This window comes from Solanum verrucosum, unplaced genomic scaffold (genome assembly GCF_900185275.1).
Source record: "Solanum verrucosum unplaced genomic scaffold, falcon-dt-bn FXZP01000022.1, whole genome shotgun sequence".
Classification (NCBI taxonomy): domain Eukaryota; kingdom Viridiplantae; phylum Streptophyta; class Magnoliopsida; order Solanales; family Solanaceae; genus Solanum; species Solanum verrucosum.
Genome location: NW_026020086.1, coordinates 3,965,454 through 3,986,447, shown reverse-complemented (window position 1 = coordinate 3,986,447; position 20,994 = coordinate 3,965,454). Strand labels below are relative to the sequence as shown.

Sequence of the window (20,994 nt, the reverse complement as noted above, 5' to 3'; positions counted from 1 at the left end):
GCTACTAGAGCAAAAAGAAACTAAATGAAAGGAGATAAAACAGAGGTGAATACACTTGCAATGAAGATATTTGTTTCCCGATAGCAGATGATGATCTTGATCTTTGACGAGCACCCACATTTGGAGTAATAGGAACTATTCGTGCTCTCCTTTTAATCTGGACATTAATATCTTGAGTTTTAGGACAACATAGTTGCCCCTCCTCCAGTGGTGGAGTTTGGCTTGGAGGCTTGAAAGTGGATGGTGGAATGTCAGTAGAAGCAGAGGTTTTGCAGTATTGGAACAATAAAAGAGTTGCTAATAATGAGAGAACCAGTATGGTTTTGGCTTGAATCATGTCTACTATGCAAGAATTAGATAGAGAGATGATGTACAATGTAGTAGCTAGGAGCAAGTTTGGTTAAATGCAAGTCGAGAAGGACGCTATATATCTAGCAAAAAGCAGAAGTGTATCCAATACAATACACCTTTTTTGCATCTTTCAAATATATAACGAACTTTTTGGTATTAGTAATCCATCAAAAACAGGAGAAAGTTTTAAGGGCTGAGTAATCACCCTTCAAAATGTAGTTTGAAAAATGAACAAGGTGGGGTCAGGGACAACTCTAAAGTTGGGAAAGACAATAGGTGGTACTAAAATATGAACTCTTTGTTTATAAGTAAACTTATCTGATTCAGATTCCCGCCACCCTCAATATCACAAAGAAAAGTGAAGAAAATGAGAAAAGAACATGTCTGGATTAAACTACGAAGAGCTAGAAGTCAAACCGTCCAACAACCTCATTTATGCAAGATCTCAACTACGACAAGGAATATGAAAAATAGTGATGCCACGGGAAGTCAAAGATTTGCTTAAGCTGACAATTTGGTGGAACATATTTCAACCAGGAATCTGGTTCCACAAAAAGAGATGTGGGATTTTGTTCCAACTTTCGGCACACGATGGTGTGCTAATGTCATGTAGATTTTGTTCAATAGGTGGATTTTACTATTTACATGCTGTTTCATATTTTCACATTTAAAGAGCATCTTTCACTTTAAAAGAACTTTGATCTTTGATGCTCTGGGAATTAATTAATTAACCAAGAACTCTTGAATTTTAAGTAAAAAAGCATTTGCGATGACACAGCTGAATTTTCTATGCACAAGAAAAGAAGATTTGTGTTGAAAGCAAGCTACTTACAGTTCACAAGGGAAAAGCTGCAGGTCAGTGCTTAGCTAAACAAGTTCTCAAGAATCTGTGGGTTTAGCTTTTGCAGAAATGACAACTGTCCCACTTGCTTGGCCACAACTCCGATTACACGATCTATGTACAGGACATAAAGAGAATTCCTGTTTTCTAGAAGTTCCAATGTTTTTCTTCCGTGGAGAATTGATACAACCCATTCTTCAAAAAGCCCTACAGAGTAAATACAAACGTATGGATATTGTCAGGTCCGTTTCCATCATTAACAGTATTAAAAATAACCTTCACCAGATAGGTCATTTATGGGAGCCTGCTAATTATCCTTGTGGGAATATATATCACATGCAGTAATTTCCCTCCGACGGAGGCAGAACTCCTCAGACCCGATAGAAGGAGAGGAAATAGGTTATAGAGAGAGAAAATGTGTTATGTATCCAAGTGATTAGAAGAAGCTCACTTATGTCGAAATCTCCACCTTTTGACCAGGTTAACAAATAATCTGAAACCAGAAATTCAATAAGCTGAATCCTGCAATTGAGAACGTATATTAGACAATTTTAGTCTCCTTTTTATGGGTTATAGTTTCAAGAAGATTCATAAAGAAATGAAGAAATTAAAAGAAGTAAATTGTGGATGCAGTAAAAAGCAAATACTAGGCAGTAAACTGTATGCCACATTATTCCTACAGCCCCTTCCAGACAGAAATCTAGCAAGCTTAAGCTATGGTTCCAAATGTGAAGTTTAAACACAACTCCGGTGATAAACCTTGAGGTACATGAACATCCCCAAGTTAACTAAGTAATCTGGCAATTCAGGCAGCATAATTTACTTTTTGTGTCTGAAGCAGGCACAGCCTCTGATCACTTAATTATTGCAGCGTTTCAAGCAATGAATAACTATTTACACTAAAGAAAAGGGGAGCACACACCAAGTAATCCTGCAGCTAAAACCGCCATTTAAAATAAAAAAAGAGATTGTGAAGATGATCGCAAAATATAGTAGTGATCACTCCACTAGAGGATACTAGAAGCAAATGATGACAATACCACATACAGACAACCATTTCAAACTTTATGTTAGCGTAACTGACAAAAGAAAGAACGGAACAGCCAACTCGAAGTAAATGTCATACTCCCCATAGGAACTCCAAATTTCAAGGAACAAATTCCAATCCTCAGATTAAAAACACCTTCAAATCGGGAAGTCTGGAGGGACAAGCGGTCTAATATAAAAATTACAGTGTTTTCAAACCTCTAAACAAGAAACACAAAATAAAAAAATAGTATATGGAAAGATGAATTATGTCCATGTTGCGTGTTCGATTCTCCCTGGTGTGCCATCATTTTTTATGGCTTTTCCAGCAGTACTTGGGTTATTTAATAGTTAATACATATATCACCAGAAATATATGGGAAATTGGCTTGAAATTGGAAGATAATTAATTAACATAACATATGATTTTTTTTTTGTTTTTTTCATCATTAATATTTGCACAAGGAAAATATGTTATCATACACAAAGGAAAAGAAATTTCGTCAAGAGTAAGGACAAAAATAATGGACAGTCGAACCTCTTTATAACAAGACACTTGTTCCGACATTTTTTGGCAGCTATAGTGAAATATTGTTATAGAGAACATACAATATAACATAACATGAAAGATTAGTTTCATGTAACAAATGGTTGTTATAGTGAAATGTCGTTATAGAGGATAGTTATAGAGAAGTCAGATTGTTCATCCCATTATTACCAGCATAGAAACAAATTTCAATGACTGAAGGAAGACAGCATTTAACAAACAAGAAGCCAGGCTTATAGCCTAGAGGTACCAGTTGGGATCTCCCACAATATGTATGGGTTTGACTCCCACTGCCCCCTTCTCCCTTCTGTTTCCCTTCTGCAGCCCTCTATTATGTGATAAGAAAGTTAGAAACAACTACAAAACAGAAGCATAAAAGAACAATAAAGCCAGATAATTAAAGACAACTTTATACAAGCTGGTGGGACTTACATCATGTACATAGAATTATGCATACTTGGAAAGGCATCATCAAATGGATCCATGAAAAGCAAACTTTCTGCCATTGCAGAAATCCTTTGAGAAACTGCAAATATTAGACACTGGCCGACAAAAGCCTCATTTCCGACCTTACGCATCAAATGTTGAATATAGAACTGAACATCAGCGTCAAAGTGATGAGAGTCTGAATCATATCATTAGGGAATCAAGAGTTAAGAAGCCATATAGAAGGAAATATAAGTAAGTTACATTGAGGAATTTAATAATGAAAATGCTGCTGTCCAAGAGCAAAAATCACTTTAAATCGCTGTGAAGACTCATGATCCAACTAAACTAATAATCAGTCCAACGATAACAGGGTCACAAGGGTCTGTCCTCTTTTGATTTCAATGGTCTTTGCTTCTAACTATTCAATATAATCCATATTTTTAAACTAATAAGAATTAGATTCAATGAATCTTTCAGAATCATCATTACAATAGTTTGTTCCTTCATATATAAATAATTTATTCATAAATATTATTCAGCATCCATCCAAAAGAATTTACATGATCTATGTCGTGTGGAAACACCAATTTTTTTGTTTCTTCTGCAAAAAAATTTAAGGTGTCTTTCTACACTAAGAGATAGTTTCATCACAAATATTGCTTGCCTCTGTCCAAATTTATGATACTATATTTATTTTGACATGTCCAAAAACTTTCTACAATACTCTACCAAATATTATCTTTTATATAACCTCAATAAACTTTAAGAATTCAAATTTGTTTAATGATTTGTCCACTGCTTTACTGTTTTATTGCTACTATTTAGAATTTGTAAGTCAAATTAACAATGATGCATAAATGGGACGATCAGAGTATAATAAATCAAACATCCATTATTGTATAATAGGAGTAACTGATTTGTTTCCATTTAATACGTATCAAACCAAAGAACTTTTATCAGTATCATGCTGAAACCATTTCTTAGTTCTGTATATGCATATACTGGGACATATCTACCAAAATCTTTATAATTAATTGAACATGCTGGTTCTACCATTATTAAGGTAGGAGAAAATAAACTTCCGCAGTCTGCTAAGGTGAAGATAGTCTTCAAAAACCTAGTATGAATAAAAAGAAGATCACATTATTACCATCTCTATGCAAGGCACTGCACATTCTTCTCAATAAACGTATGATTAAACTGTTGATAATGCCTTCCACGGGCTCTCTGTTTCTTTCAGTTGGTGTCATTGTAGCCAGTGTACCTTTAAAGTAGTAAAATACAAATACTGCTGAATTTGGAAATCACTAAAGAAAGAAGAGTAGACAGCAATGAACCCATCTGGTGCTATCTTAATATTACAACTGAAATCTCAGAAATTTAGGCATTCTATGCAGTGAAATGGTTCGGTACTTGGAAAAAGGTGTTGACAAAGAAGGGTAAATCGTGAACCTTTTGCATTTTCGAGTAAAAATTAGAAAGCTTCATGTAAAATGGCAGCACAAATCATGAAGATGGTTCTCAAAGAGCAATCTTTCCTTGAAAACTCAAATCTTAGGATGAAGCTTCACTAGACAGTTTTTTTCCATTTAAGTTTCAGAACAGATAATACATTCACTTATTAACCCCTTGATTTCAGCTTCTATCACAATCCTCAACACTAGAAATTAGAATATAACCAGTACATCTGTGAAATCATTAAACGTGGGTGTATTACAAACAGAAAAGCATATCAGGAATTCAAGTTAAAAATTTCCAGATGTTGCTCATGAAAAAATTGTACACGTGAAGGCAAAAGGAAATGAAAATATTGTATCATTACCAAGAATAAAGTCCACGGCTTGGTGGCACCAGTTCTTAAAATTACCTTCCTCCAACTGTAACACATTTGGTACAAAAGCCAAGTGAGATGAGACAAACGATATTCATAGCATAAAACAAAGTGTCACTAGCTGGGGCTAATTGAAACAACATACACTTTGAGGAGAAATAGTGTCACAAAGCTCCAAAAGAAAATCAACTGAAGCACTCAGTTGCTCAACATTATTTTCATTGTCATGTTCTGCCATATAAGAAAAAACAATATTCATACTTCTCATCTATAGCTGAAAACTCATGTTAAGAAAATTTTGCCAAACATGACCTAGAGTCTTCCAGAGATAAAATTATGGCACATGTAAGATATGACATTTATCACAGCATGGCTGACGTATTATAAGATCTCAACTCAGTGTAACTTCTAAAAATCATCACTTTGCAAGTTAACCATCAAAAGTAAAGACAAAATTACATCCATAAGAAGATCTCTAACTGAACTTTCACCTGAAATGCGGTGAAGTAAGGAATCATCTGGTCTTCTCCTCTTTCTCTCCTTAATCCTCACTGGAAAAATATACAAGTAAATGAATTCAGCTAATGTATATGAAGGCCGAATTGACAACTTTAGACCAATAACTACAACAGCATTCCTAAAATGCAAACCTTGTCTGAGAAATCTTCTCCGCAACACATCACTGAACCGTTGGTCAGAACCAGCTCCAATTTTCTTAGGACTCAATAATCCCAACTTATCAAAGAAATAACACTTGCATGATGCACTTTTTGGAAATATATCACACTGTGAACCATCTTACTCCAGGAAAAAAAAAGGTACAAATAATCAAAACAAAATAGCCGATCAATGTGAATCTACCTATACAAACAACACAGTAGTAAATCAAAATCAAACACATAACAAAAAATCTTCAGGTTATTCTTCTTATCATTCAATTTTGATTACCATACATACATATTCACAAAATTTCGAGGTCAAAATATAGCAAGATAATCAGAAATGTAAAGCCTAGATGGTCATAACTACACATTGTTATTTTCCAATCGAATCCATCACATAATAATAGATCCTAAGGAAATTGCAGTGATCATCAAAAAATTTCAATATAAACATTTAAATAGAAATAAACTTAAACAATCTAGCATAAACTATAACGAAAATTAAAAAAACTAACCTTCGGCTACTTTGAGATCCTCCTTGAGCCTGAGAATTTCTCGTTTACGCTCTTTTGCCTAAAAAATGAAAGTTAAGTAACTGATAATAGAAATAGGAAATCGAAGAAATTAAAGGAAATTGATCGAACTTTTTGTTTCCATTTAACAGCATCATCGGAATGAGAAAGAGGCGCGCAGGAAGAAGAAGCTGCGGCGGCAGGTTGAGGAACGGCGGCGATGGAGGAAGAAGGCGGAGCCGGTGTTGCTGCCGGAGGCTTGTGGAGGAGCTTTGATCGGACGAGTGCCATTGCGATAGCGAGTTTGAACGATTCATCGGAGTGGCTCTTCGGTTGATCTCTCAAAATCTCCATTTCTCTCACAGTGGTAAATGGCGGGAGTTAGCTTGTTTATAAAACGTTACTCGCGTGAGTTTTTTTGGATTTTGGACTAAAAAGTATTTTTACTAAATATGTTTGCTTAGTTACGTAGTTTTCCCATAATATTTAAACGAAATTTAAACGTCTATTAATTTTGGAGTAACTTCACACATGCAGAGTTTAAAAATGACTAAACTTCATGTACATATGATCGTAATTCAAGCACAAAATAGTTAAACTAGTCATATTTCTCTAAAGTTCAAGTAAAAATAATAATTGAAGCAATTGTATGTGCTTACATGTCTAAAATTATTTTGAAATGAGTGTACTTATAATATTATAATATTTTAAGTATAACGGATATAACTTGAATGGTGGTACAATAATCCGAGTATTTATGCACTTCGATCGTTAAATATGGTGGCTCTATTTGAGAAAATAATTCCAGCATAAATTTTAGCATACAAAATAATACAAGTATTTAGTTGAACGAGTTGAAAACTATAATATTACATTAATATTAGGTGTTAGGTCAATCATACAAGAGAAAATGATACTGCATAACTAATGCATTGGTTATCGACATTAAATTGTACTCATATCAAAGGAGCACAACGAGGACACTCGATCGTTCTGAACCCCTTCTTACGATATGTCAAATAGAGCGGGAAATCAAGTAATAGCTCAGAAGGAATTTTGAGTGTGAGCTTACACACCTAAAGACTCAGTAAAATCCTACAAGGTAGGAAGAGGGTGGTGTACACAAACCTTACCCCTTATATTTGCAAGATAGAGATGTTGTTTTTCGAGTGTATAGAATACTGATGGAAGCAAAGATATGATGGAGAATTCAACCACTAGGAGTAGAACTTCAAGAACCCTTTTAAATCACAACATACTACTCAAAAGACAAAACAATAAGTATAGCAAATTATACATATACAAACACACAACAGCACCAGCATAAGATAAAACTTAAATGTGTCTGAATTTTCCTTCAAAAATGGTATATAAAGGCTCAAGGAGTTGAAGTATGAACTCAACAGATTTGACAAAACTTTTAATCCATCTAGTCAAAAGAGAGGAGATAAATAAATAACTAATGAAATACAAAATGAGGGCCTCTTTGCCTAGAGCAAATATAAAGTACACAATTAACCATCCTCAAAAGGCAAAATCTTTCTTTCAACATACTACTTTCACCTTGGGAAAAAAAAAATACAACTCACTTAAAAATCAACCTGCTCTCGACCATCCTGCGGTTCAGTTGCTCTAAACTCCATTGGACATCAACAAGAAATGCTGAAAAGTGAGTTTGAGTACATTCCATCTACTGAGGTTACAGAAAATCGATCTTCTCAAAGAGTTGATCGAGCTTTTATTGAAAGAGAGCTTTGCATGCCTCAACATCGGATGCTTGTGAATCCAATACTGCTTGGCCTGTAGGACTAGAGCTAATAGATCCCATTGTAGCTGTGAATACGTCTTTCTGGTATAGATCATCGGTTACCTTCTTCAAGATCTCATTGACCACCTTGAAGTCGAAAGCTCCAGCCAAAACTAGTCTAGATATTATGTCACCAAAATTTACCGGTGCTTTTGGTAGATCCATGGCAAGGTCATCCAGCAGAGAGGAAAAGTTCAAGAATCCAGTGACCAAGTCCCCAGCAGTAAAAACCTTCTTCACAAACAAGTATTCGAGAAGCTGTGCAACTGGTTCAACACATGGTGGGCTTTTGTCTAGACCAATTGATATTGCTTCTTTGACAACCTCAGAATGGTAGGCTGGGGATTTGAGCTCCTCAACACACTGCAAAGCTTCTTCCAGAAGCCTAACACTGAAATATTCCTCAAGAAGAGATGCTGTTTTTCTTTTTAGTACATCAGGTGTCGAACTTGCAGCAGGAGCCTGGGGTTTTGCAACAACTGGAGAAACAACAGTTGTTGAAGGTGGTCTAACCGGTCCAGGAACCTGTGATGCAGGGTTCATGCCAATACCATAGGCCGTAGGGTGAGCAGGAGGAGCACCACTACCTTGCAATAGGGCACTAGGCCTGCCACTCACGTAACCACCACTACCCTGAGGCAGAAGCTTTGGGTTCAATGCAGGCGACTTGCCAACCAATGGTGGCTGACTTCGTCCACCAGCCTGAACCAGTGGTCCATTACCTCTTGGCATAGAGCGGGATCTAGGAACTTCCCAGTTGTCATTATCCATCCCAGGTGTACCAGGCATCTTCCTAGTTCCGGGCATTCCAGGCATCATACCACCAGTGCCTGGCCGATTGATAGGGAAGCCACCAGGGCTCAAACTCCCTTGAGCCGGAGGACCACGAGAATTTCTCATGCTTGCAGTGGCACCAGGACGCAAGCCCAAGGTCTTTTCTGCTTCAGAATGAATCTCCGTGATGGTTTTTGCTTTCACCTGTGCAAAAAGGAAAGAATATTAAACCATAAGAGAGTACTCTAGGGAATGAACAGGCAACAAATCCAAGATAGAAAGAATGAATAAGGTGTCACCTCTTCCCGCCTAGGGACCCAGCTATTGGAACGTAAGTCCAGCACATTACGAACCATAAACCGCAGTCGGGGAGCCAACTGGGGGTTCGTTGATAGTTCCTTCAACCGATTAAAGTACACATCGTTGATGTGCCTTGATTTTTGGTTCTCATCAAGCTGCTTGCCAATGGTGTTGAAGAACTGACAGATGGCTTCAACGTTCTCTTCTTCCGGACAGCTTGTGGGATCTTGTCCTAATAGTTCCTGTTAACAAATCAGTAATTACATTCCAGTTTAATGCATTAAAGACAGCAATCAGTATGGAAAAAAAGACATGAGCAAAAGGAAACAATTACCAACCTGAACAATGTGGTGAACAATCTTTTCAGGGACCATCTTTTGCTTCAAAAGCTCGCCAATAAGCTTAATATTGCCAAGAGTCCGCAATTTGATCATCCTTTCTTTGTCCTTGCGTTCTGACTCCTGATCAGGGGCTGTCATTTGCCTCGCCTCTTCTCGCAGCTTGTGAGCACCTTCAAATGCCTCCTGACAGTTATTCAACAGAAGGCGCTTGAACGTAATCTCTTTGCCACCAGGTTCATCAGAGGGAAATGGAGGCAGCTTTTCATTAAGATCAGAACACAGTTGGGCATACATCGGGCAAAATGTTGGTTCCAACACAGCCTTGTCAAATATCAAGGAAATAACACCCTGAAAGTGAAGATAGAACACATTAAATTTCCAAGGTAAGGAAAAATTTGAGGTGAACAAAAGCACAACTAAAAAAGAGGTATGCCAGATAAAGGAAGACAGACCTTTAGGATGTCTGCACTTGTTATCCCTGAATCTATCAGTTGACCTTTGAGGAGATCAAACTTCTCTGGAGTCAGCTTGTTGAGGATACTATAATCAATATTAATTAAGATCAATGAGTTAAGATTAATCCATACGTTCAACTAATGCCACATGTAGCAGTCTCATGTGCAAGTGAAAACATATCAAAAGGAAGTTTTGTATTGCGCAGGTAGAGATATACAGACATCTAACAGAATACAATAAAGCAGCGAATAGGGGAAATCAAGAGATGGACAGGGAGACAGGGAGACAGAGAGATAATGAACAACAATTACGCATATATATTTTGACAAAATGCATAACTATTACAGAGAAAAAATTACCCCTTCACAGTCTTCCAGACACGAGCTTCGTCAGAAAGATTGCCTCTTCGAACTGACCATGGCAGCTCAGCTTTGACAAGTGTAGGAGCAGGTCCTCCCTAATTCACAGATAAAAATAAAGGTTTCTGAGATCAAGAACTGAAAATAGCTTCATATCAGATATAAGTGTGCTTTGAAAATCATAACAACAATGCCCTTTGCTATAACAGAGAAAAAATGGAAATAAATTACGTGAAGAAAAATAGACATCTCCTCTGATAAACTAGCTGCCTTTCAGAATTATCATCATAATTGAATGATCAAATGATATCACTAAAACCCCTTACACCTAAATTTATATTACTACAGCCCAATTACTGGAGTTCCTGATCCACCACTAAATTTTGGCAAGGTACTGTATACTGATTAACTTAACAACTTCTCTTCATTTCTCAACTCTCATTTTCAGTTGGGACTGAAGAATGTGTTGAAAAGGTGTCTTAGCAAAACTGCCAGATTTTTTTTTTTTTTGATAACCGAGAAATCCGTCTGTGACCCGCCCTTTGGACCAATCACAGCCTTCTAAACTCGATGGATAATGGGCCCATCCCTCTACCCTTCTCCACTTAAATACCTAGCAGAGGTTTCTTAAGATAGATATTGGATGTGTTCTGGATATAATACATAAGGCAATAGCTTAAGAATTATTGGATGTGTTCTGGATATAATACATAAGGCAATAGCTTAAGAATTACCCCTCGGTTGGGAGATATTTGAGTTCTTGCAAACTGTGAGTTAAGCTGTTCTTGCCGGCCACCAAATTCTCTGTTTTCTCGTAGAGTGTCCCATGATCTGTCCTCTGTGGGGGCAGAAAATTGTGATGACTTGCTACGCCAGTCACGGCTATCTGGCTCAGAATAACGAGTCTGAGATTGGACCTGCACCTGCAGACAAATAAATAAGACAACTTGTGGCAACAGAAATTCATAGTGCAAGTAACTATAAAGTACAGCATTCCCTCTCTGTTCACTCTGTGCAGGAGCAGTCATGTTGTGAGTGGGTGGGGTTCCTGACATCACAAAAATCATAAAGGGGAAGGAAGTACAACTATCTTAACAGATACTCACATTGGTGTCTGCACGACTTCGACTGCCATCTTCACCAAACAATTCAGATTCAACTTCTTGTTTGATTCGAAGGATATCATCAGAAATGGCAACCACCTAGACACAAACAATCAACCCAATGAAAAACTGCAAGAAGGAAGAAATTGAGGTTGCCATATACATAAGCCAAAACTTTAAGATACCACTCTTACCTCCCTCAGTTGCAGCAGCTGATCTCGAGTATACCTAACACGCTCACGGCCCTCAAAACGTGAGTCTCCAGTCTACAAATATAAAAGGATAGTCAAGACACATATCACAAAGGAGTTCTTAAAGTTGACTCTCAACAATGAAAGAAAGGCATTATAGTAAATAAACGTGACAAGCATCAAGAACACTTGCACACTTGAGATGTCCAAATAAAGAGAGTTGGTCATCAGAAGCTACATTAAGATCCAATTTAAAGAAGTGTTTACTACTCTCTGAGTTGCGCCAGTTTTATTAGAGAAAAACATGCAACCAATTGATAACGAGCTCATATGAACAGCATAGCTTCTTGGAACTTCTTCTAACAAGTAACACTTAATGGGAATTTCAATGTTAGTAGGGTCTTTATGAGCAACACAATACTCCTTGGTTGCCCACCTAAAGCCTACCAATTGTTCTCCGTCCATATTTACAGCAGAAACACATTCTTAAGTGAGTTGCCAAGAATTAGGACATAAAAGGCAAAAATAACGGCAGAAATAATACATACTGATGCATGGATATTTCTATGCTACCGACAAGCCCTAATTCTGCAACTTAAAAGAACCAGGTGGACTACACATTCTTAAACAAAATTAACCCCATTAAGGTCCGGCATGCATGCAGCTCAACTAGTTCCACGAGATACATGCCACCTCCCACCAACAACAGGTACCAGGCAACTCTATAACGCTAGGACAAATAGGAAGAAATCACCTAGTGTTTTTTGTCTCGGTTAGGTTTGAACATGAGACTTCATGGTTCTCACCCACTTCATTGACATCTAGGTCACAACCTCGGATGCTAAAAACTCAATTTTTAATCATTCTTCCAACAAAAAAACCATAAAAAACAAGAGACACAGCTAACATTAGCAATTAGGCATAGCACAAGCTACACAGACCAATAACAGATTATAAAATCAAAGATTAACCCAAAAAAACTCAATCTTTAATCATTCTTCCAATAAACAGACCCCTAAAAGAACAAAAGACACAACTAACATTACCAATAAGACTTAACACAAGCTACACAAACCAATAAATCAGAGATTAACCAATAAACAGACCCCTAAAAGCACAAAAGGCACAACTAACATTACCAATAAGACTTAACACAAGCTACACAAACCAAAAAATTCAAAGATGAACCAATAAAACTCAATCTTTACTCATTCTTCCAATAAACAGACCCCTAAAAGAACAAAAGACACTACTAACATTACCAATAAGACTTAAACACAAGCTACACAAACCAATAACAGATATCAAAAATCCAAAATTAACCCAAAGAAACTCAATATTTACTCATCCTTCCAATAAACAGACCCATAAAAAGAACAAAAGACACAACCAACATTGGCAATAGACTCTCTAACAGATTGACAAACCCAATATTAACCAAAACAGAAACCAACAACAGCTAAAAAAAACACCCAATTCAAAGCCAAACACCCAAATAGAACCAAAATACTCAGATCTGAACAAAAGGGTATAAAAATTCAACCTTGAAAGATGAAATAGATGAAGAACCGCCATGTGGACGAAGCAAAGGGAGATCTGAATTAGTCGAGGAAGGTTCAAAGCGAGGGCCAAGCACTCTGCTTCCACCACCTCTGTTACCACCACCTGGTCTCAAACTTAACACGGTTTGATCAGCCTGCATAATACCTTAACTCAATTTCTCCACCGTCCGATCAATTCGAACAAAAAAAGAATCCAAATCTCTCAAAAAACACCCAAATCAAGAGAACCCCAGATACAAATAATATGTATCTAACACAATGAAGAAATACCCAGATAGAATTATTATGTATATATATAGGGGTGGTGACCTTTTTAGAGAGAGAAAGGGAGAATTTTTTTTAGAGAGAGAGAGTATTTCCTCTCTCTGCTAGGGAGAAGGAACGAAGAGAAGAGAGGTGAGGCCGCTTATGAGAAGGAGAAGAGGAGAAAGAGGGAAAGGAAACCCTTTTTTGGGATAGGTTTGGGAGTTTGAGATTTGTGTGAGGGTATTTTTGGTATATTAATTCTTTTTACTATGTATATTAGGAATTGTTTGGGTGCATTTTTAGGAAATACATGCCCTTTTTGACTATTTTACCCTTGGGCTATGGTTCAAAGTTTTGCTTTTGGGCCAATGAAAGTTTGTTTGACACATTTATGTCATGAACACTATTTTTGGGAAGTAAAAGTAATTAAATTTTTTTGGAAAAAAAAAAGTAGCAAGTATTTAGTATTCAAACTTTGATTTCGGCTAATAAGTAAATAATTTAATTTGGACAGTGTATATTTAGATATTTTAATCTATTCGTCTCTGCTTTGGCTCGTGGATACCTGATACTGACGTGGTACATAAATTTTGAAGGTATTTAGATGACCATTTTGTAGATTGGAGTGTTTAACTTACATAATACAGATACGTTAAGGTGTTTAGATGTTCATAGTCGAAGTTTGAGTATTTACTTATCCGTTGAAGTCAAATTTAAGACTTGTTTATATGTTTTTTTGGGTAAGTAAATTCTATTTACCAAGTAAACGTTACAGATCAAGAAAAATCAGCATGTATGGACATAAGTTGCATCCTTGCTAAAGCCTAACTCTCATATCTAACTAGCTACACCATATGGATACATATTCAAAACATGTTAGCAAGTAGATATCGATTGTCTCTCTCATGCGTCTCCTGAATAATATGTTTAATAAGTGAACTTGCTAGTTGCTTCTTCTTCTGCTTAAATATCATGTTAATATGTTCCAACCATAAGCAATACATTGTTCTAGCCATTGTTAATTTATACATAAGTTTTGTGCTACGTTTACCCTTCGTATACTTGATTGTCTAGTGAACCTCAGCTATCCAGTTCATTATGCCTTTATTAATACCTTGCCGAGTTAATATTCTACTTCACACTTCTACAACATATGCATATTGAGAGAACATGTGGTTGAGATCCTCATTCATATGCTGACATAGAGGATATATATGAGACTGTATCACACCTCGTTTTAGTCAATCTATCTTTAGGTGCAAGCCTTTCATATACTGCTAGCTAGGTACAAAATGAACAGTCATGTAGGAGCTCCCACGTATTCATCCACACCAGTGATCTCCACTCTACCTTCTCCATTGCACCTTTCATCTGCGTATTTGCCAAATGGAGTACTTTTCTATGACTCTTATACATGTCTCAATACGTATAGTCAGCCTCTATTGTAAATGTTGGGCAGCTTTCAGAATTCTTTGTACCACCCAAGAAGCTTGCTTGACTTGTATGTTAGATATGCATTTTTCATTAACTAATGAAGGCAAAAACTAGTCTTTCTAATAATTCCAAATAAACGGTGAGAATGACATAATGTAGTTAAAAAATATATTTTTCGATGTGTAAATTGAACTTCAAATAACTTAAAGTTGAGGTAACGTAATATACGTACATGCATGCATGTTTTAACATATTATTGAAAAATTATATTATACAAAAAAATGTTGTATAGTATTTATTTTGATCAAAGATAAGTTATAACATTCTCAGTTATTAGTTATTTGCATCATTAATATTTTTTAATACAATGATTTTGACTCTTGAAGTCACAAATAAATACGACTAAAACGATATAATGATTTTTTTAAAAAATACATGTGTAAGTTGAACTTCAAAAGACTTACTTAAGGTAAAGATAGACATATGTTTTAACATGATATTGAAAAAAAAAATTATGTAAAGAACTTGTATAACCTTTGTTTTGCCAAGATAAATATTAATACTTTTAATATAAAAATTATGATACTTGAAATCACAAGTACAACAAAAAGTGCAATAATATAAATAGGGTTAGATAATATTTTATATCGTTAACTTCTAAGATCATGACACTTGAAATCATAAAGTAAAATGATACGAACGACAGTATAACTAATGTTAAAGATTGTTATCACAATTCACAGGTGTAAAACAAAGTTTAGATGACTTGTTTAAAGTAACATGATGATTCATATGTTTTAACATAACTAATTTCTCGACACGTGTGTTACACGTATATTTTGAGTTAGTTATTATACAACAACAACCTGACAATGAATTGTTGAATCTATACTTAGGAATAGAAATATTTTAAAGGGAAAAATGAAAAATATACTCCCGAACTATCGTAAATGGTATGCAGATACTCTTCGTCATTCTTTTGAGATATTGGTGCCCCTGTCATTTAAAAACTAGAGAAACTTTATACTAACGGACATACACGTGTCATAATCTTATCCATCGATCCGACATTTATTAAATATCGGATCGACGGATAAGATTGTGCAACGTGTTCCTATTTAGTCTTCCGTTAGAGTGAAGGGCATATATGCTCTAGTTTTTGGACGACAGGGGCACCAATGTTCCAAAAGTATGACAGAGGGTATCAGCATACCATTTACGATAGTTCAAGGGTATATTTATCATTTTTCCCTACTTTAAAAAAGGCATGATTCATTAAGTAAAAAACGCTAACTAAATAGTTAAAAATACCAAAGACCATATAGCTTAATTGACTACAAGTCAAATAAGCTATAAACCTCTTTAAACCATTCTAATAAGGTAAGTAATAATGATTTCAATATTCTTTCCTAAATTATTTAATTATTTATATTATACCTTCTAAATTCCTAAATAAATATTGTACTTCATCACACGTTATAAAACGATGACCAGCAATACAAACACAACTTCACAAGGGTGTAAACATATTATTACTATTCTAAAAAGAGATTATCTCCTTATATTACATGAAAAATCATATATGATAATAAATACTATTACATTACTATACATGATAAATACTAAACATAGTAAATACAATTAAATACTATTATGTAATTAACATAAACAAGATCAAACATAAGAACTAAAAATAAGTGACAACACACAAGAACAATAAATTTACACACACAACAAACTAAAGTTGATACAAGACAAACATATTATTTATTATTACAAGAAACTAAAAATCAACTTACAAACACAAATAGCATAAACATATTCATTATTACAAGAAGAAACTAAAAACCAACTTCTAAAGTCCAAACATATAAACATTCTTTACACACCTAAAAACAAGATCAAACATAACTACAAAAAAAAAAAAGAGTTGAAACAAACAAACATCAAACTATTTCAATCTATTGCAACATCTAATCAACTTCTTCAATCTTAGGTCCCATACCGGGCCCGGTAGTGGTACCACCACCGGGCATTTGATCATCGTCCATCGGACCACCACCACCGCCATCACCACCGCCTTGATACATTTTTGCAATTATAGGATTACATATCCCTTCAAGTTCCTTCAACTTGTCTTCAAGTTCATCAACTTCAGCCAATTGGTTCTTATCAAGCCACTCTATAGTTTCTTGCACACTAGTTTCAATCTTTTCTTTATCCTCAACACTCAATTTACTTGCAATTTTCTCATCTTTTATTGTATTCCTCATATTATATGCATAATTCTCAAGTCCATTTTTTGCTTCAACTTTCTTTTTCACTTCTTCATCTTCAGATTTATACCTCTCAGCATCTCTTACCATTCTATCAATTTCATCTTTACTCAATCTCCCTTTGTCATTTGTAATTGTAATCTTGTTCTTCACCCCTGCAGTCTTGTCCTCCGCGGTCACGTTTAGTATCCCATTCACGTCTATATCAAACGTGACGTTGATTTGCGGAACCCCTCTTGGTGCTGGAGGGATACCAGAGAGTTCAAATTTCCCAAGAAGATTGTTATCTCTTGTTCTTGCTCTTTCACCTTCATACACTTGGATTAGTACACCTGGTTGACTATCCGAATAAGTCGAAAAAATCTGTTCTTTTTTCGTTGGGATCGTCGTGTTTCGTGGTATTAAAGTTGTCATAACACCACCAGCAGTTTCAAGTCCAAGACTCAATGGTGTAACATCAAGTAAAAGCAAATCTTGAACTTTTTCATCACCTTCACCAGTCAAGATAGCTGCTTGAACCGCGGCCCCATACGCGACCGCCTCGTCTGGATTTATGCTCTTGCAAAGCTCCTTCCCATTGAAAAAGTCCTGCAATAGTTGTTGAACTTTCGGTATCCGAGTCGATCCTCCAACAAGAACAACTTCATGAATTTGAGATTTATCAACTTTAGCATCCCTTAAACACTTCTCAACAGGCTCCATACACTTCATAAACATATCCATACACAATTCCTCGAATCTAGCTCGAGTAATCGTAGCATAAAAATCAATCCCTTCAAACAACGAATCAACTTCAATAGTCGTTTGAGTCGTGGACGACAAAGTCCTCTTCGCTCTCTCACACGCGGTCCTCAATCTCCTCAATGCTCTAGCATTTCCACTCAAATCCTTCTTATGTTTCCTTCTAAACTCTGTCACGAAATGATTAACTAACCTATTATCAAAATCCTCACCACCTAAATGTGTATCCCCTGCAGTTGCTTTAACTTCAAATATCCCTTCTTCAATAGTCAAAATCGACACATCAAACGTTCCACCTCCCAAATCGAAAACAAGTACATTTTGTTCACCTCTTCTTGATGCCTTTTTATCTAAACCATAAGCAATAGCAGCAGCAGTAGGCTCATTTATAATTCTTAAAACATTCGTACCAGAAATAGCACCAGCATCTTTAGTTGCTTGTCTTTGTGAATCATTGAAGTAAGCAGGAACCGTTACGACCGCGTTTTTCACTTTGAATCCTAAGAAAGACTCTGCTGTTTCTCTCATTTTGACTAACACCATGGATGAAATCTCCTCAGCTGAAAATTGCTTCTTTTCACCTTTATAAGTTACCTCAATCATAGGCTTGTCACCTGGACCTGAATATACCTGTCGATAAAAACACAATTATTATCGTTGAAAAACAAAGTAGATGTTCTTCAAGCTTAGATGAGGATATCATGAGATCAAATCAAATCACATTGCGATAGGAACTTCACCTATACAAAAACTCTTTGACTTCTACCCTTCAGAAGAAGAACAATCGACTCAAACAACTCTAAATTAGTCGAATCCAAAATCCTTTTGACAAAAATAAAAATACCCTATTTTGTAAAAAAATACCACTATATATTCATCTACAAAATTCATGTGTGATGTACGAGTGGAGTCTAAAGAAAATATGTGAGGTCAGGAGGTTATTTTCTCTAGACCCTCAAACCCCAAAAAATCGTTTTTTCAATTAAAAAAAACTATAGAAATAAAAGCACCAACAACAAAAAAGATAAAAGATAGCCAAAGTAAACGAATATTATGATAGTATACACTACTACCTACACTAAATAACAAGATAGTAAAACAATAATAATAATATTGTATAACACAATTAGTTGCACCAAAAGATAATAACCATTTATCTTTTATCAATTTCAAGTTATAGTCACTAATTAACATGACAAAAATCACTTCAATGTTACAAACCAACTACAACATATCCCATATAATCTTATATGTCTATAATACAATCAAGAGGTAGATCCAGAATTAAGAGTTTGAGTTCTAAATTTCATTTTTTAATTTCCTTTTAAAAGAAGAGAGGGGTTCAAACCCACAACTCTAGTGTAAAAAATATTTTCACGATCACTTCTTATCACTGAATCGTCAATCAATTTTATTATTGTAAACCGTCAATCAATTTTGTTAAGGGTTCAGACGTTAATGTACATATATATTTATTTAATTTTTTTATACAAATAAAGAGTCTACAAAAAAACTGAGTTCATCTGAACCCAGAAACTCCACCTATTTCCGCCTCTATATGCAAACCTTGCTTTTTATCTCACAAGCTACGAAAAACAATACAAACCCTCATAAAAAAAGCAATCACTTTAATATTACTGTAACTTTAACAAACTAAAATCTACATATAACACACAAACAAAATACCTTAAAAGGCCACAACTTCATATCACTTTGAACAGATGGATCACTAAATCTTCTACCAATTAATCTTTTAGCATCAAAAACAGTATTATGTGGATTCATAGCAACTTGATTCTTAGCTGCATCACCAATCAAACGTTCAGTATCAGTAAAAGCAACATAAGAAGGTGTTGTTCTATTTCCTTGATCATTTGGTATTATTTCAACTCTATCATTTACCCAAACACCAACACAACTATAAGTTGTACCTAAATCTATTCCTATCCCTTTTCCCTCTTTACTACTAGTAGTAGACATTTTTTTTTTTCAAGATTCTTTTTTGGGTATGTTGGAAAATTGGTCTAGTATGTGAATATGTTGTAAAGTTTGTATTTGGGATTTGTATATATATACAAGTTTGAGGAAGAATGGAGATGGTTCTAGATTTTATAAAATTGTTCTAGTCTAACTGATTAAATTAAAAATATTTGATAATTATATAATAGGTATATAATTTATGTATATCCATTAAAGAAAGTAAAACAGTAAATTTGTTCAGTGAAGATCTTAAAGGAGTTATTATCTTAATAATGTATATTTATGTGATTTAATTTATTTATTATTTTTGATAATTTTTAATTTACTTTTCACGTAATATATTTATGATCAGAAAATTTTACATGTTTCTTATTTAAGTTTATAAAATACTGTTCTTTAAAAAAAAACAAAAAAACTTTGTATCAAATTAAAATGGAAGAATAAAGGATAATAAATTGATACTAAGTAGTTTTAACTTTGAAAATACATGTCTAGACAACTTAACATTCTAACTTACAAAATGATCGTTTAGATATCTCTTAAATTTTTATATCACGTCAACATTACGTGTTTACGAGACATGGCGATGGGATAGGTGGTGATTATCTTAAATTTGAGCAGCGGTGGACGGTGACGTATGGCGGAGCTCACGGCGGAGTGAGGTGTCAAGAAAATTGATGAGTTGTTGAATATGATGAACTTACACGTAGCTATTTTGTAAGTTTTCTGAAGTACTTTGAAGTTGTATTTTTTGTCAGGTTGTAAAATGGGTTATTGGGCTATTTTTTGGGCCTAGATATTGTGCAAGTAGAACTTGGGTTTGATTTCACTGAGCCCAATGAGTGTGAATTGGACCTTCTGCAGCCCAACTGCAATATAGCCGCAGGCAAGCTCGAGTGAATCTATGTATTATTTTTTAGAGAGAAGTATTGAAAAACACTTCTGAATTTAGCACGAATTATTAGTTTTATCTTACGAACTATTAACACCCTTAAACACACTCATTTACTTGACTAACTAAATTTAGATTATACTCTCGATCTGCCACGTGATATAGCAAGTGGTCTCAAACTCTTGTAGAAGCATTAGACTCTTAATGGAAAGTCGAGAGAAGTGTTGAAAACACTCCTAAACTTGGCGAGAATTTATGATTGTATTTTACTCATGTTGCAATATCGAGGGTGTATTTAAATTTAGTTAGTTAAGTAAAAAGATATTTTTAAGG

General features: G+C 35.1%; 3 protein-coding genes and 1 non-coding gene across 5 annotated transcripts; all 4 read right to left on the bottom strand.

Moving 5' to 3' along the window:
• Positions 1-1,124: 1,124 nt before the first annotated feature.
• LOC125824695 (protein MULTIPOLAR SPINDLE 1) lies at positions 1,125-6,560 on the bottom strand. Its single transcript, XM_049504088.1, has 10 exons — positions 6,332-6,560; positions 6,203-6,260; positions 5,676-5,822; positions 5,517-5,576; positions 5,171-5,256; positions 5,017-5,071; positions 4,345-4,458; positions 3,198-3,390; positions 1,644-1,714; positions 1,125-1,399 (listed from the first exon to the last, which is right to left on the bottom strand). The coding sequence occupies exons 1-10, from the start codon at positions 6,551-6,553 to the stop codon at positions 1,215-1,217; spliced, it is 1,191 nt and encodes a 396-aa protein (XP_049360045.1). The 5' UTR covers positions 6,554-6,560; the 3' UTR covers positions 1,125-1,214.
• Positions 6,561-7,529: 969 nt separating this feature from the next.
• On the bottom strand, positions 7,530-13,464 carry LOC125824694 (eukaryotic translation initiation factor-like). 2 transcript variants are annotated; one of them, XM_049504086.1, is made up of 9 exons: positions 13,074-13,464; positions 11,534-11,605; positions 11,343-11,438; positions 10,971-11,159; positions 10,237-10,334; positions 9,874-9,961; positions 9,419-9,769; positions 9,080-9,322; positions 7,530-8,984 (listed from the first exon to the last, which is right to left on the bottom strand). In XM_049504086.1, the coding sequence occupies exons 1-9, from the start codon at positions 13,230-13,232 to the stop codon at positions 7,938-7,940; spliced, it is 2,343 nt and encodes a 780-aa protein (XP_049360043.1). In that variant the 5' UTR covers positions 13,233-13,464; the 3' UTR covers positions 7,530-7,937. The 2 variants fall into 2 exon arrangements, with proteins under 2 accessions (XP_049360043.1, XP_049360044.1); XM_049504087.1 differs by having other exon boundaries at positions 10,971-11,153; positions 13,074-13,448.
• On the bottom strand, positions 11,917-12,021 carry LOC125824742 (small nucleolar RNA snoR103). Its single transcript, XR_007442809.1, has one exon. It is a non-coding gene; the product is annotated as a small nucleolar RNA snoR103 (small nucleolar RNA).
• A 3,098-nt stretch (positions 13,465-16,562) lies between the features above and the next one.
• Positions 16,563-19,769, bottom strand: LOC125824693 (heat shock 70 kDa protein-like). The gene is made up of 2 exons (XM_049504085.1): positions 19,476-19,769; positions 16,563-18,419 (listed from the first exon to the last, which is right to left on the bottom strand). Exons 1-2 carry the CDS (start codon positions 19,767-19,769, stop codon positions 16,746-16,748), a joined length of 1,968 nt encoding a protein of 655 aa, XP_049360042.1. The 3' UTR covers positions 16,563-16,745.
• Positions 19,770-20,994: the final 1,225 nt, after the last annotated feature.